Source organism: Filicampus tigris, chromosome 1 (genome assembly GCF_054856515.1).
Source record: "Filicampus tigris isolate MCC_2025a chromosome 1, RoL_Ftig_1.0, whole genome shotgun sequence".
NCBI classification, from domain to species: Eukaryota; Metazoa; Chordata; class Actinopteri; order Syngnathiformes; family Syngnathidae; genus Filicampus; species Filicampus tigris.
In genome coordinates this window covers 39259597-39276091 of record NC_141217.1, presented here as the reverse complement: position 1 = coordinate 39276091, position 16495 = coordinate 39259597, and the positions used below count along the sequence as shown (strand labels likewise).

The 16495-nt window shown below is 46.6% G+C and overlaps 2 protein-coding genes across 10 annotated transcripts in view; one reads left to right on the top strand and one right to left on the bottom strand.

The window, feature by feature from the left end:
• The window catches only part of tns1a (tensin 1a), a 63689-nt gene that overhangs the window by 2449 nt on the left and 44745 nt on the right, over positions 1-16495 (bottom strand). For 7 of the 9 annotated variants that reach the window (XM_086039951.1, XM_086040006.1, XM_086039969.1 and 4 more), the window contains 16 exons: positions 8949-10613; positions 7921-8084; positions 7460-7544; positions 4967-5029; positions 4759-4785; positions 4514-4595; positions 3365-3903; positions 3188-3274; positions 2989-3117; positions 2247-2342; positions 2106-2183; positions 1957-2028; positions 1836-1862; positions 1548-1716; positions 808-876; positions 56-85 (listed from right to left, as the gene is read on the bottom strand). In XM_086039951.1, the coding sequence (XP_085896077.1) occupies positions 56-85; positions 808-876; positions 1548-1716; positions 1836-1862; positions 1957-2028; positions 2106-2183; positions 2247-2342; positions 2989-3117; positions 3188-3274; positions 3365-3903; positions 4514-4595; positions 4759-4785; positions 4967-5029; positions 7460-7544; positions 7921-8084; positions 8949-10613 (3382 nt within the window). Of the gene's footprint in view, positions 1-55; positions 86-807; positions 877-1547; positions 1717-1835; positions 1863-1956; positions 2029-2105; positions 2184-2246; positions 2343-2988; positions 3118-3187; positions 3275-3364; positions 3904-4513; positions 4596-4758; positions 4786-4966; positions 5030-7459; positions 7545-7920; positions 8085-8249; positions 8331-8948; positions 10614-16495 lie in introns of all 9 variants that reach the window. The other 2 variants (XM_086040022.1, XM_086039996.1) reach the window with 2 other exon arrangements.
• Positions 6334-7164, top strand: LOC147154046 (secretory phospholipase A2 receptor-like). Its single transcript, XM_086040214.1, has one exon. The coding sequence runs from the start codon at positions 6334-6336 to the stop codon at positions 7162-7164; it is 831 nt and encodes a 276-aa protein (XP_085896340.1).

Below are 16495 nucleotides of genomic sequence, written 5' to 3'. Positions count from 1 at the left end.
ATAGGCTTTGTTGTGCATGCGCACAAAAAGGACACAAACTGATGAAAGTACTTACCTAAGTGAACAACCGCTCTCTTGGCCCCACCTGTGCAAATAAATGATTTCATTAGTGTTCGGCTCATATTCCCAAGTCAAATGCATTTGCAACGTTTTCCATCCGTCCAAAGTAAAATGCTATACATCACTTTGAAAGTGTTCTTTTGGTGACCCTGTATTTAAGAGGGAAATGGTGCGTTAGCAAATTAGCCTTGCTTGATTACAATTGATTACACGTCGCACTGTACTGGCTAATACTCACATTTCCCCCAAAATATCAACGGAAATTATTATTGACCTTCACATTCCAGTTGTTTAGCATTTATTCGAGATGGATTTGTTTTCATGATCATTACATACCGCATATTGTTTTTGACGATTATCAGGAGACGATTACCGCAATGTATTTTGTCATTGTAAAGTTTTTTTCGGTCACTTTTACCGTTCTACTGACACAAGAGTGAGGCATGCAAGGGCCAAGGTCCATGTGTCAACTGCATCAGGAAGTAGCAGCAACTCCGAAACAGGACGTTTTCCTGTTCTTCAGCATATTTCGTTTCTCTTTTTCACAAGCAAATAATACAGTCTGCTAACTATTTGTTGAAAAGTAGCCTAATCGCCCCACGGGGAAAAATAAAATTGTCTGAATCTCAATCTACGGATTCAGCCATTTTAATAATAATAATAATAATACACATGCATGAGTAAAATGTGAGCATTTGACTGTTTTGGTGGCACGTAAAGTTTAGTCATGTTGATATTAAGTCATACCGTCTGTCCTGGGGGTCGGTGTCACAGTAGGTTATGGTGTTTAGAGGATAATGCCGCCTGAAGAAGATCCTGCAGAAAACATGACAGTTAAATTAGAGGTACTTACTTATATGTGTGCGATATAATACAGTATAGTGTGAGTACACCTTTTCACCATTCCATCACATGTGCTCACATGGCTCTGATGGCACCACAAATAAACAAACCCTCCCACGTTATTTGAACACGTCAGAGTGATTTCATTTCAGGAGGTAAGTTGATTAAAAAGTTGACACGGTGGAAATTCAGAAACAGTTAACATGATCATCGAGGGGCTTTTTAATTCAAAGACTTTTCTGTTGCTCGGATTATTGGCGATCAGGCCAGCCGTTATGTTTTGCTAAATTAGTCAGACAATTGGACACAACATGTCAGGTAGACATCAAATGTTTTTCACAAATCCAATGATGGAGATTTGCTTCCAAATCTTAGCCAGTCTTTCAAATTGTCTGTCCAGCTATTTACAACATCCATTTGATTTATCCACTCAATTCATGAAGATTTTTTCTCAGAAAATTGAAATTATCCAAACTTTCCGTGGCGGCACAACACCAACCCGAACACATTTGGTCATCGTTTTCGGTTCACGGTATCCGTAGTCAGTTGCATTTTGCCACCCGGAGGTACGCTTGCTCCTATTGTTTATTAACATAATGAAAAGGCCTGCTCTTATTCTGGAAGTAATGACTTTATGCACTGACTTCCTGTGACTGTCTGTGAGCATGATGCCCTGCGGGGACACTTTGCAGTGGACGACGGTGGCGGTAGGCAGAGGATTGGCCGCCAGCGTCTGACTGATGGCCTTGGCAATGGCTTGAGGGCCAGTCAAGGACTCCATGTCCACCGAGTTAATGTAGAGCACGTTGGAGCCTGCGAGCCAAAAAGCACAAGTCACCGTCACTTATCTGATGCAGGACAACGGCGCATGCGCTACAACCAAAAATGGAAGCATCGGCGTATGTGTGCGATAGCAGCGGTCCAGTATTTACCGTGAGACTCCTCCGGAACCTTCTGAACTGTAAAGTAGAGGTGACACTGTGAGGCAAAGTGGACGACCATAGAGCGCACCGTCGTCCCTAATTCTACATATAACAGAAAGGAGGTGGTTACCTGTTCCTTGTTTCAAAAGCTCCACAACTGGGTCGGTGGATGTGGCCAGCTCCAGCGCCTCCTCGTTTGGGTCTGTGCAAGGCAAGCACGTGTGAAGCATCGCGCGCAACTTTATGCGCAATATTACTTGTGGCCGCCTGCCATTTTACCTTTGGTGGGGATCATGAGCTTACAAGGCAGCGCCAAAGGAGTCATGGAGTGTTGGTAAACCAGAGCGGAGAGACAACCTGCGGTGAAATTGTGTGTGAGTCGGGCCCGTGGCGAGATAGTACTTGTAAAAAAGCACTCACCAAAGTAAGGCTCATTGGGACAGCCCTTCAGGCGGACACCTTTGGGGCTTGTTTCAATCAGGAAATGTCTCACCAGCTCATTGGTCAGATCGGCAACTAGATCCATGGTAAGACAGCATGTTAAGGCGCTGCTATGTACACTGCATATACCGGTACTGTATATTGTACAGCGCAACAGCTATGCCGTGGTATACCAGTGTGCCATGTGAGAGCATCAGGAAATGATTTCTAGTACAAGAATGACATGTATTTGCATTGTGATTTTTTTTCAGGACAGTACAAATGTTTACAAGCTTCCACATAGAGCATATAATATTGGCGTCAGGAAAACGTACTCACTTGTGCTCTAGTCACTAGCTACTCTGTAAAGCAATACAGCGCACCCCAGCCTCGGGCTAGTGGACGTCATAGCTAGCAATATGCTTTTGGCTGCATGTCAAGCTCATTTGAAAGTGCGTGCAGCGGCGTAAGCAAAACTCGCTTGCGATTCCAATTTTGGCGATAGCAAGACAAATCAATCAAATGAAATAACCAAGTGACGGCTGGTGACGTGAAAAACTGCTGACTGCACAGCAGGCATGTCCAGCCTCCGTTCCTTCAGCAAGCTCTGAAGAAGCCTGATAACAATCCTGAACATGTGAATCAGGCGTGTTGGAGGAGGGAGACATCGAAAAGACGCAGGACAGCGGGCCCCCCGGGGACCGGGCTCGGCCACCCCCGTTCCACGGTATCCAGATCGTACCTTTTTTGCTTTGTTGTACTGTTGGCGGCGGGCAGGCCACCTTCAAGGCAAGGCCGTAAGCCCCACGGAAGGAGTGGCTGTCCCTGATGACGAAGGCGCCGGGCTCCCTGTCCTTCAGCACGTTAATGGCTGAAAGGGAAAATGAGAGTCAGGGTGGTGACATGACATGACGCTGACGGGAGTCACCGCGCGGAGCCACCTTGTTCTCGGGAGATGTCGGGCTTGTACCAGAACTTGGACGTGTCTTGGACAAACTTAACGTTCATCTTGATGTCCGGATAACCATCTGTTGATGACGGAATGAAATGATGAATTTGGAGGAAGGGCAAGGAAACAAAACCCTTGCACACTCACGGCTCGTCTTCTTGTGTCTCACCATAGATGGACTTGGAGGTGTCTGGGTAAGTCCCGGTCAAATTTGAGCCTCCGGCCTCGGCTGCTAGGTTCTTGCTGTCCGTCCTCTCCGTGTCGCCGCTGCTCGCGTGCCTCTTCGCTGGCAGCTGGGGGGAGACGGGGAAGGCGGGCGTGGAAGGCGGCTGAGCCTGACGAGACGTGGCCCCCAACTCATCGGGGGTACCGTGGCCGCCCGCTGCAGCCCGCCGCCCCATCAGGGGGCTGGCGGGTGGCACGCTTGCACCGCTTGTTTTGGGGTTTCGGCCAATCAAGGGGCTGGAGGGGATGCCGTCCCTGCTGCCACCTGCCGGGGGGGTGCGTCGGACCGGCGAAGGACTGGCTTGGCCCAGGCGCCTTTGGAGGGCAGGGCTTGGGGGGGTGTTGGTGGCCACTGTGCGGTGGAGGGTGTTGGGGCTACCAGGGACAGTGTGGACGCCCATGATGTTGACCTGGGAGCCATCAGGGGAGGTGTGTGTGTGAGGATAAAATGGTGCTGGGCTGTGGTGGGAAGAGCCATATCTCCTTTGGAGAAAGAGATACAACAACAACAAGATTATTCATCCAGCTGCATTTAAGGTTCACCGTATCAGGTTTCTCTTTTTATCTAACTTACTAAATAGAAATGTGTCTTGGAGCAACAATTGGTTGTTTGTATTGATTAGATTCATTGACTGAGAAATGAATGAGTTTTGAAATCTCTTTGCATTGTGGTACCTACCTGGTGCATCCTTGGCCACATTTGAACCCTTTCATGCATAGTGGTTACTACAGTGGACAGCTATTTAAAAGTTGCTTTCGCCTATATTAATTCATCAAAATTAAAAAACATATTTTTAACCCTTACATGAATGAATTATGATTTAATGTTATTATTTGAAATATAAATGTATATTTTTTTGAACGTTTAAATGGCTGTCCACTGTAGTGACCACTTTGCATGAAAGGGTTAATAATAGTTCACACTTCGAGTTCAGCGCATACATTGGGTCCGATGAGACTTTATGAGTTTCTTTCACCGTTTGTTTCTGAATATTAGCTGAGGTACGTTGGGAATGTGTGCACATACACACGAGCTTTCAAGCTACTTTCTTAGCATATGACCTTAACGTGTCAGTCGTACACATGTACGCACCCTTCGGGGCTGTGTAAGGGATCGCTGGAGGTGAGAGGGCTGTTGAACTGCTGTGCTCTAAACTCCACAAAACCACGATTATCTGCATTGGACGAAAAATACGTTGACTCATGTAAAAAACAAAACAAACAACAACAATTGTTAGTAGACTTGCACGGATTAAAAACACATTTTAAGAATGAAAGCTGGGACGGGAAAAAAAAGCAACAACAAAATCTTTGATCCAGCATGTTACACTGTGTTACCTTGTTCTCCATGATGGCAAGCAGGGTCTGATCAGGGGGGAAAGAAGAGAAGGAACCAGTTTTGAAGAGGGGGGAAGACACACAAAAGCAAGGAATAAGAAAAGCCTGTGAGCCAGGGAGGCGCAGTGACTGTTTGAAACAACAGAGGGCAGCAGAGATGCAGAATGACTGGAAAATGCACTTGTTTACAAAGTCCGACTTTACTGACCTGAGGCAAATTTTTGATTAGGCTTCATTCCCGCTGCTGACATCCAGCCTGGAGGGGAACCAGCTGCACACAGACAGACACAAAGAGGAAAGAATCGATCATTACAAGTCAATGACGGCCAATACTTGCTGGTCACCATTTGCCCGTCTTGTCATGTCACAGGACAAATACTTCATTACTGCACTTGAGTAATATTTGAGTCACATTTTCATGTATCAGTACTTTACTTCATTTCAGACGATTTTTACTTTTGTTGCACTATATTTCCTAATTGAAATAACTTGGCTACTTTTACGCCAATGTATTTCCCCTAACCATCTTTGTTATTGGGACTGGGGAAATAAATATCTTTGCCTGAAGACTGCAGCACAAATAATAGCCCTGCCTGAGGCACGGAATCCAAAAGTAACTGACTTTCAAGATGGAAGCACCTGCTGTCTCCAGCAGCAGATGACAACAAAAACAACCACAATGGTGAACGAGGATAACGTTACAAACCATGGACGTAGAAGTTTGGGTTGTATTGCTGTAACGACCAATCACGGCTCACCTGTTTTCTGAATCTGAGCCATGATTGGTTGTGACCTGAGCTCTGAGCAACTGTGATGTCATTTTCAGCCGACAGAAAGTGACAAAATGGCCGCCCCCTGAGATGGACAAAAATGGGTGCATATTACTTCTTAAAGTGGGGGTCAACACAAACATTTTTTTTCAAGAATATGTTCTATGTAAGCCCACTAGTTGAGACAAGGCGTTCTGATAAATATTGCGTTTGTGGAATAAGTGTTAATCCACTCGTTTTTAGCCATTTCTGGGGGCGGCCATTTTGTCTTCTGTCGGCTGAAAATGACATCGCAACTGCTCACAACGACCAATCATGGCTGACCTGTTTTCTGAATCTGAGACGTGACGTCATTGTGAGCAGTTGTGATGTCATTTTCAGCCGACAGAAGACAAAATGGCCGCCCCCAGAAATGGCTAAAAACGAGTGCATTTTGCTGATTAACTCATATTCCGCAAACGCAATATTAATGTAATGGGACCACGTTTCAACAAGTGGGCTTGCATAGAACATCTTCTTGTAAAGAAAATTATCATTTAAAAAAAGGATGTAATAGAAACGGAAAGTGTAGGAACAAGATGAGTTTTATCAATGTTATTTTCTGTCAAGAAACAGCCTTTTACTCCAGTGTGCCTTGGAGGTGCTTCCTACATATATTTGCACACAGCTGCTGTGTGTTATTTGTTGCGAGGTGGTGCGCTCATCCTTTTACATAAGGGCAGGCCTAGGCAAATCCTGTGAGGGCAAACAAAACTGTACAGCATCTTTCAAGCCCGTCTCAAGAGTGCCATGTAGGACTGACAAGATGACTGCGATGGTGCAAGCATTTGCCTACCTCCTGCTCCTGCAGGCCTTGTCTACCACTTTGGGAAAGTACGTCTATGTGACGGAGAGAATGACATGGAACGGCGCTCAGAGTTACTGCCGTGAGTTTCACACAGATCTGGCTCCTGTTGTTAACGAGGAGGAAGTCAGGAAACTCCGTGAAATCAGTGGCGACGTGGATAGTTTCTGGACCGGATTGGTGAGGAGTGACACGGACAGAGACAAATGGATGTGGTCAGGGGGTGGCGCGGCATCTGCCATTCTCTGGGGCGCGGGGCAGCCAGATGATTGGACAAATGAATACGCCGGCATGATGATCAACGATAAGATTCATGATGCAAACCCACTGCATCGCAGAAGCTTTTTTTGCTTCGATGCCGTTGTCGTGAGGGAGAGAGCGAGCTGGGAGGAGGCTTTGGAGCACTGCAGGCAGAGACATAGCGACTTGGCCAGCGCGACATCGCAGACAGATATGCTGTTGATCCAGAGAGAGCTGGAGAAGAACCTCTCTACTGAGCATGTCTGGCTGGGTCTGCGTTTCTTCCCAGTGGGCTGGCTCTGGATGGACAAGGAGCACTTGACATACGAGGCCTGGATTGGTCACGAGAGGCCTCCGTGTCCAGCAGCAAGAGACAAGTGTGGCACCTTAAAGGTGAAGGGATGGATGCCAAGTGATGATATAGACGCCAGTGGCATTGTGGGAACCAATAAAACGCTCGATGGGGCTAGTTTGGGAAAAACGGATTCTTGGCATGAATCGGTGTGGGAGGCTCACGACTGTGCGCAGAGGCTATATTTTGTTTGCTTCTAAAATTGCTGATTAAGTAGCTTATTACTTCATTTATTATTTCATTTCGTTTTTAAAAAGGTTTCACTTATGGGGTGTGGTATCTACAAGCCCAATGGTTGTTTATCTACTCCGGGGCTGTTTTACTGCTATTTCCTGTCATTATGTATCCTCATGTTTGAATTGTGTCATTTGTCGTATTGTGACTTCTAATAAATGTCCTTCAATACTAATAACGACATGCTCTTTGCTGCTTGTCTTTTCCTGCACAAAGACTGAGAACAATAAATGTACTCTGAAGTTTGATGGAAATTCTCACCACAGCCTCCCAAAGCAGGACTGTTGTCGGCAAACCTATCGATATCGTTGTCCTCAAATGCTCCCCGGTAACTCTGCACGGTACCCTGCCAGAAAGGAGTCAAGCAAACGCAATCAGAAGAAAAAGCAACTACATATTCATTCATTCATTCATTGCCATTGCCATAATCATTTGTCTTTTTCACAGTCCAGCCATTCAATCCCAGGAAATTATTTATATTTTTTTCAAAAAAAGAGGGTTTGAAAATGTCTGGCACTGAACGTGTTAATAATTGCAATAATAAGATCAATGATAAAAAATAACAATGATACATTTAATTTGCAGAGCACTTTTCAAAAGAACTCAAAAGACGCTTTATCGTTTTAGAATAAGCCGGGAAAAAAAATGGAACCATCTTTACTCATATTTTTTTTCTGCCAAGCTCCGGGGTGCTAAAGGGATGATGAAATTGATAAATGTACCTCTCTGGGTCTCCCTCCTGCGTTGTGGGGCAGACTGTTGCTGAAATCTGTTGAACGGCCATCCGGCCTGTCGTCATGGCCGCTGTGGTAGTGACCCTCGCTGGTGGTCCGACGCCGGCCCGTCTCCTGGCTTACCTCCGGGGTCATTCCCCTGGAGCGCACCCCTGAAACCCCCGCACATACCATTGACTCATGTGGGCAACCAAAACTGCTCCTTGTAAAAACAATTTGGAGGCAATGTCAGAAATGTTCTACAAACGATGTGGTGTAAGGAAAAAAAAAAAAAAAAAGAAAAGGAAGCAACGAAAAGTGAGTGGCGGTGGACAAACCAGAGAAGGAATAGGAACGATGGCGGTCAGATTGTTGCGGTGTTATGCTTTCACTGATGCCCCGGATACGAGCGTTGTACTCTGATGCCGGGGCGGGAGGTCAGGGTGGTGGATAGTGGACAGGAGGAAGGTAGAGGAGGAAGAAGGTGAGAAGACGTGCAGAGGAAGAAGCAATGGTGGGAAGGGGTTGTCCGATCGGCGTGGGATTGAACAGAAACAGAGGATAAAAACAAAGAAAGAAAAAAGCAACTGACTGAAAAGAAAAGGTTCAACTGAAATGATCTGCATGTGAAACAATATTCAACGCAACTAATGTAGCAGCGTGTTAAAAGCGCACAAAAAGAAGGTACTGCGTATGCAACTTAATTCCACCGGGGGGCAGCGTTGAGCTTCCACAGAGTTTGCCGGCAGCTCAAAAGCTCCCTGCTTACGATTACCTTGCACTCTCAGGCTTGACTTTTATTTTCATTTGAGCTGCAGAGCTAATTATACGCGCATGTCTCATTCCTCTGTTGAATGTGTAACAGGAACTGCTATAATCTGCTCCACCATGTGCTGCCCGTTAGCCCAGGTGGGGAGCTTGAGTTGAAATTTTACAGATTAAACTCTGACTCCAGTGAGGCATTTAATACATTGAGCCTTGACTCAAGACAAATCAACTATGCGCTTAGGTTACAGTTTGGCACAGCCCAGCCTTACCAGCAATGCGGTGAGCTACCAGGCCCTCGAGGTTCAACGCCCCCTCCTCGGCATCCTGCTCTCGGGCCAGAGAGGAGGAGGAGGTGTCCTTAGGTTGAGGGGTGAGAGCAGGAAGTGGAGAGGAGGACTCGCTGCAGCCCGGATAGGGAGATGAGCCCTGCAGGTCCGGAGAGTGGGACACGGTGCCGGCCGTGTACGAGTTCACGGGCTTCGACGGCGGATGGACGTTTGCGGCGGGATCGGAGGGCAACTGGTGCGGTGTTTGGCGCGTGTGCACGTAGGGGTCGGGCGTGCGTGTCGGCATCGTGTTTTGGTGTTGCAGAGTGGGGCTGGGCCTTTGAGGGGAGTGTACCGGAGACTCCAAAAGCGGGCTCTGGTTCGGACAAGTCCGCCCGGCCGCGTGTGGCGGCTGATGGCAAGTATCGTTGAATGATCCGGAGGAGCTGTAGCCATGGATGGCCGAGTCGGCTTGGTACGATGGCCTTGTGAGTGTCTGGGAGAAGGGCACAGGCGACGAATTGAAGCTATTCTCTCCAGCGGGAGCGCTGTGCGACTTGGACACGTGGGAGTTGACGGGGTCCAGGTCGAGCATTAGCATGTTGAGCGCTTCGATGGACTGCTCAATGTCCCTTTGAGAAGCCGAGGAGGGAAAATGTGGCAAGCTGTGGGACGACTGCAGCGGGGGGCCAAAAGGATCATCCGGGAGGCTGTACTGGTGCCACGCACTGAGCCCCCTTTGAACAGCCTCCCGGCTACTGGTGCTCCTCTCGGGGGCCCTGGGCATGAGTTTAGGGTTGGGCTCGGGACTGCTCGTAGGCGGGTGACCAAAGGACTGCGAGCGATACATCCCACTTCCATTCTGGAAGTTGCTATATCCCCCTGACGGTGACACCGAGGCACTGCGCTCCTGCAGTGCAGCGGGCGTTTGCATTCCGTGCACAGGCATCTCACCCGACTTATCGCCGAGAACACCTCGTTCAAGGTAGTCGTTCTGACTTCTGACAGCGGCTTGCGACGGATAGTAGAGGTCCCCTGGTGTGGGCTGGCCCTCTAAGGATGAAAGTGTGCCCAAACTGTCCACGCTATTGCCCTCTTGGCTATTGGGAAGCTCGTCATCAAGAATGTCGGTCTCACGCTCTCCTGTGGAAGTGGCACCAACGATCCTGGTGTGACCCCCGTTGACGTGCACCTGTGCGGGGACCAGGTGGCGGACACCGCCTCCCGGACTGGTCGAAGTGGACAAATACGCTTGTCGTTGATGAACAGGCGCCTCGAGTCCGCTCAGAAGCTGATCAAGTTCTCGCTTCTCCTGAGGGCTAAGGGACGGCTGGATTACGGCCGGGTTGCCGTGGCTGGAGCCCCCCTGCGCCGACTGACTGTGTTCCTCCGTGCGGTCTGTCTTGATGGAGGCGGTGGAGTTTCCCGAGTCGCTGCTCACAGACAGAGTGTGGTCGACGGCGGGGAGAGAGGCGTGGCCTATGACGGGAAGGGTATGCTCTGATGGTTGAAGGGGGTGGTTTGGGAGTTGCAACGGGTTCTCCGGGGCAGTCAGGGGGTCTCCGTGGACTGGGAGCCCATTGATGGTGACCACTCCCTCCAGGGAGTCTTTCTTTCGAACGTGTGCGTACAGGCTTCCATCAAGTGGACCTTGACTGTGAACAATATCTGAAAGGCAGATAAAAAATGATCAAACCCAAGCCGAGCACACTTCTTTCACTGCGGTTCTCTGCGCGCGGATGAACAACAGACAACTTGCAAAAGGAGTAAATAAGACTCCCTGCAAGCGCAAGGAAGCTCTGGAAATCTTTTTTTAAACTTTTGAGTTATTAGCCCAGCAACCAGCAGCACCGGCCCCGCGGGCTATTAATAGACAGATTACAGGGCGAAAGGCGGTGCCACCATTGCGTCACCGAGGACCGACTCAGTTGGATGTAAACCCGGGTGGACACTGACCGGCAAACGGAACATTGAAGAATGCTGTATTTCATCCGAACGGAAGGACCGGAACACGCTACCCTTTGGCTTGGCTCTGAACATTCATTTACCAGGCAAACCTGACAAGGCAAGGTGGTAGCATACACATGGAACAAACAGCTGACAATTAAGATCCCTTAATGCACTGTATGCAGTTCAATTTGTAAGCGGTAATAGTGCCTCTCACATTTTCAAGAAAAGAAACTCATCCAGATTCTAAATGAATCCCTACAAAGCAATGGAAAGCCACGACAAGTACACCAACAACAGCTGACTCGCATGTGGGGGCGTGACCCCACGGGACAGATGGTGGATCACTCCGAACACGGTTTCATTTCAAACATCATGTCAACAGGAGGGCAGAGCGGCCACGAACACAACGTGTCCCTTTGCTTGCTGTGGCATCAGCCTTTTCCCGAGGTCCCTGACGATTGCCATGGAGAAATCCTCCTTACCTGCTGTAGAGGTGATTTTCCGTCACTCTCCCTACCAAACAAACGATGCAAAAATAATCATTTCCCTCCACATAACTGAAGAGTGAGCCTTCTCCTGTTGCTCCCCTGCCTGTGTCCTCCCATCACCAGAAATGCGTTTGACGCCAGTGCGGCGGGGCTGCACCGCCACTTGATTCTTCCCAGCAGCAGGGGAGTGGCTACACTTTGGACAGAACTCCCATCTGTCAATTTCCTGATGCCATTGGTCAGGGTGGGAGGGGGGAGACCCCTCATTCAAAGCTACTCAATGTGAATGCCCGATTGAATGTCTGTCTACACGAAATATAATCATCCGGATGTAGATGATTTTATGTCGAGCAAACACTTGACGGAATAAAAAGTGAGTCAATTCAACGCAGCAATTTTTTCAGTGTATGATCTTAATAAAGACTACATTTATCGTAAACGTTCAACACCGATGCAGCTGATTGAATCCTGAATATTAAATCAGAAAAACTTGCAAAGTGAACTTCCAGTCGACACTGAGCTGCATCCCCAAATGGTCGGTCGCAACTAACTATTGTGCCCTCACTTGCCATGCAGAGAGAGCAGGCCTCATCCTTGACTGAAAGAAGAGTCAAAGGACCAAACAATCTCACGCACAACAAAAATTCTCTATTTAAGGATTCCGGTGTTAGGACCTCTACTCATTAACTTATTGAACACTATCGATGGCAAATTTTTCGTCCACAGGATGACGTCATATACATACACACACGGCACGATATATGCACACGCACGCACACGGCGAATTACTACTACTATTAAATAGTGTGCAAATAGTTTCAAAGGAAATCATTACACTGGCGATACTTATGTAAATACATTATTTTGTCATCAAAAGCACGTTTTCATTGTTGCTGTTGGCATTTTATAGAAGAAAAGCACTGTTGAAATGTTTGGGGCATCACTAAAGAAAAAATTCTTAGCATCAAAGTCACTGTTGTGCATAAAATATATGTATTCGCAAAAAGCTTTGTGAAGCCAACCCATATTCTACTGCTGATTATTAAAAAAATGGAATATGCTTGAAACAAACTTTTTTGTGTGATGAAAGAAGATTTGGTTTTACAGCCATAAAACACAATAGTCTGCGAACCTTCAAAAAATCAATCGGAATCCTCCAAATTGGCTGCCACTCGATAGTTTTTTGTTTTTTTTAAATGGTTGCCAAGAGTTTAAAGAATTAGAATACGTGGCTATCAATGTTATTCATTAACCTTTCTCTGACATTTTGTGTGTTAGCATTAAGCTAGCAGATGCATGTATTTTAAAGACAAAGTTGTGTTTATTTTTAAAGAGGAAGACAACCCACAAAAAGTATTTACATAAATATGTTCTATGCAGCCCTACTAGTCTGAACACGACATTCCGATTGATATTGTGTTTGCGGAATATGAGTTAAGTCCTAAAATCCACCCGTTTTTGTCCATCTCAGGGGGCGGCCATTTTGTGATTTGCTGTCAACTAAAAATGACATCACAGTTGCTCAAGGCTCAAGCAACAACCAATCATGGTTGAGCTTCAGTAAACTGTTGCCATGTTCGGTCATTACCTGAGGCCGATTCAGTCATTTTCAGTCGACAGAAGGTGGCAAAGTGGCAGCCCCCAGAGAGGGCTAAAAGTGGGTGGACTTTGCTGCTAACTCATATTTCCACAAAGACAATACTAATCAAAATGCCATGTTTCGACTAGTGGAGGCACCTAGAACATATTGGAAAGTGCATTTTTTTTGGTTGACTTACCCTTTCATTATTCAGCCAATCCATCAGTGTGAGGTAAAGACAAAACCACAAACAATATTCCATTCTTTGTTTCAGGTTTAGTTTGAAGTAAACTTCATCTGGTAGTGTCAATAAACAGCTTGAATAATCATTTTTTAAAGAATTGTTCACTATATCTGTGGCTTGCTGTGAGTTGGGTTGAGTTGCCTTTGCTGGAAGCACCTAGTTCTCTTATCTCAGATTTTTGCTCACAAGTCAAAGTGAAAAATAAATGACCTTACAGGAGACATTTTTTTATGATGCGTTTTGATGAAAATTGGGCATGGAAGAAAGTCTGCACGGTACCGAGAGACATCTTAGTCATAAGTGTTATAAATATGAGGTATAAACAAATCCAATGGTGGTCTGAGACTATTGCAAATGGTTTTCTGTTGCAATTTGTAAGTCCAGCGAATGACTGGTTCTCAGTCCAACATGTATGCCACCTCTCACCCTAAATCAGCTGGGATCAACCAGCTTCCCTGTGACCCTGAACAGAATAAGCACTATACAAAATGGATGAATGACGGTGCAATGTCAGTCATGTGGCTTCAAGTAAAGCAGCAGCAATGCTGATGGCCCTGAGAAGTTCTTTGAAATATGAACTTTGCATCCAACTGTGACCACGAAAAGATCCAATGGCGCTGCAAGGCGCCTAACATGCAGTTATCACTCACATTCATGCCAAAGAGCTTCAAATCATTGTGGCAGCTCTCCAGCCCGGTATCAACTGTGGCGAGCAGGATTTTCAACCCAAATGGAACGCGCAGCCTTCCCCGGGCGCCATTCAATAGTGACAGCAGACCTCAAATTAGATCAGGTGAGTCACCCGGGGCGGTGGTGTGCCGCGCTCACCAAACGCTGGTGCACATGCGTGTTCGCCTGACGTTTGTTCTTCAATGAATGGTGCCCGTTTCAGGCGCACACACTCGCTCCCAAACACAAGCACTCCAGCTTGGGTGCCTCATTGGCACACCATACACTTGGCAGCCATTGAAAAGCCATTTCCACAAATGTGGCTAATGGTTTGTTATAAATAGAAGCAGTTGAGCACCATGTGCCACTGCTGTGTCAATAACCCTGTTGGGAAGTGAAGTACATAGTAGTGTACACATGCAGTTTGGGCCAGAAGTACAGTATTTGGACGGGGAGTTTTTGTGACGTTACCTTTACACACCACAATGGAAAATATGGCATTTACCAATAGTATTTGCTTTCAATTGTCTTGAGTTGCTATTTGCAGTAAATCTGTTCTCAGCGAAAGTACACAATGGCAAAACACTTTTCTTGGTGAATAAACAACATCGACAGAAATCAGAAATATATGTTTACGACAAGATGCAAATCGCTGGTATCATTCAAGAAAAGACAGATTCAATTCAAACAGATTATAAAAATCCGAATTCAGGTGCGATGGACAGAATAAAGAGAAGAGAAAAGAGAAGCAAAGCAACACCACACGATGTAGCAAACATGCTGAAGGACATTTTATGGCATGGACACGTAAAACTGCTCTTGGAACAGGCTCACTGGTCACACTGACAAGAGAACGGACCAGAACACAACAGACGGGGCGGCCCGGCTGTTTCGTTCTGAGCTGTGAGCAGCCGTTAAAAATAGCGTTACATTGCAGCATTGTTTGCACTTGCTGAAAATTTAGGCAAAACCAGCAAGAGCCCAAAACAAGCGGCAAGTGAAGGTGTCTGTGAATCAAGCGCCGTCAAAGCATCCCGAGGGAGAAACGTACAAATTTGGTGACGCCCATTGAGTGCAGATTTCAGGTGGTCATGAGCACTTGAGGATCATGGTTATACAGTTATGTAAAATGTCCGTACAAAGTGACAAAATTCAAAGTGACAAAATTCTTGGGTGATAAAAGCTGAGTCTACACTTCAGACACTAGTTGGTTGCTTGATTTCAAATCCATTTTCCCTTGTGTATCGAGGCAAAATAAAACTTCCTTATGGTCCAAACACCTCTGGACCTAACTGGAGTTTGTCTTCTCTGTTTTGTGATCAAAGATCTGAGAACAGTACAACTTCCCACTGCCTTGCAGGAAAAATAAAAAAAACATCTGCAAAAAGCACAAAGGTGGATACTCGTTGAAGTCACCCAAAGTTTGACGGATGGAGGTGGATCTTTTCTTTCAGTACGACAACATCTTGAAATGTCAGTCACGATTATACACACCGACGGGCCAGGGGAGGAATGTGGGGACACACGGTGATGTCATCTCGCGACTGGAGGTGACATTCAGCTTTGATATCGCCGTGACGACAGCCAGTCTGCATGCCAGCAGAAGGTGACTGAGTATGACTGACAGCTGGACCACCATGTCCCAGGTACTCGTTTGCGCCACACTGGCCTCCTAAAAGCCCATCTCACAAAATCTTCAATGGGACTAATCTAACAATATACTAGTAATACAATCACATTTCTCTATTAAATAGCGGACATTTGCAGACGGAGACATGACGTGACAGCACATCACTCAGCACTGGCATGTGTCACCCAAGGAGAACGAGTGACTGACAGGGTCTGGTTTTTATATGAGCAATGTCTGCCTCCCGCTCCATCCAACAGTCACTCTTTAGAGGTAACATGATGGTGACCGTATTGGTGTCACCGACCAAGATGACTGTCAGGCTGATGTCACGTTCAAGACATCCCCTTACACCTCAGGTCTAAGTCACATTTATCTCCATGCTGCCATCAGCGGCAGGTTGGCTCCAAAATAGCCCTACGCGGGAGAAAGAAGGCATTAAGAGGAGAGGAGAGTCGCAGCGGGGTTTCGAGGACTGCTGGGATGTGAACCTGCTGCTGCAGCTCACCGCGCTGTCAGCGGCACATCCAGCTCAAAGCATTTTGTTCTCGTGTGACACGCATTTGAGATACCTCACTGCTCTCCATTTCTGCAGACTTATTCAGCTCCAGTATATTTAGTTGCTTTAGTTAGTTATGTGCAGGTGCTGTAGGTTTGACTCCGCAGTGACAAGTAACGAGGGCCACGAGGACCAATTGACAAGTTGCAAAGTTGATACTTTTAAAAGCCCGGAGCTCAGGCTCTCACAGGATGTGGCCATCCAAGGTCCTAATTGTTACGGCATGTCTAATGCAGAAGCCTTGTCAGGGAAAAAAAAAAAAAAATAGTGGGTTGCTTGAGTCAATTTATGCCTCATTGATGCCTCACCATGTGAAATAAAGACGACGCATGATATTGCAACATAGTTTAAAATACGCAATTCATTTAAAGCCAAGCCACAGTTTCTTTTGTGAAATTTGAGCAATTACAATGGTCAATACATTTTTACTCAAT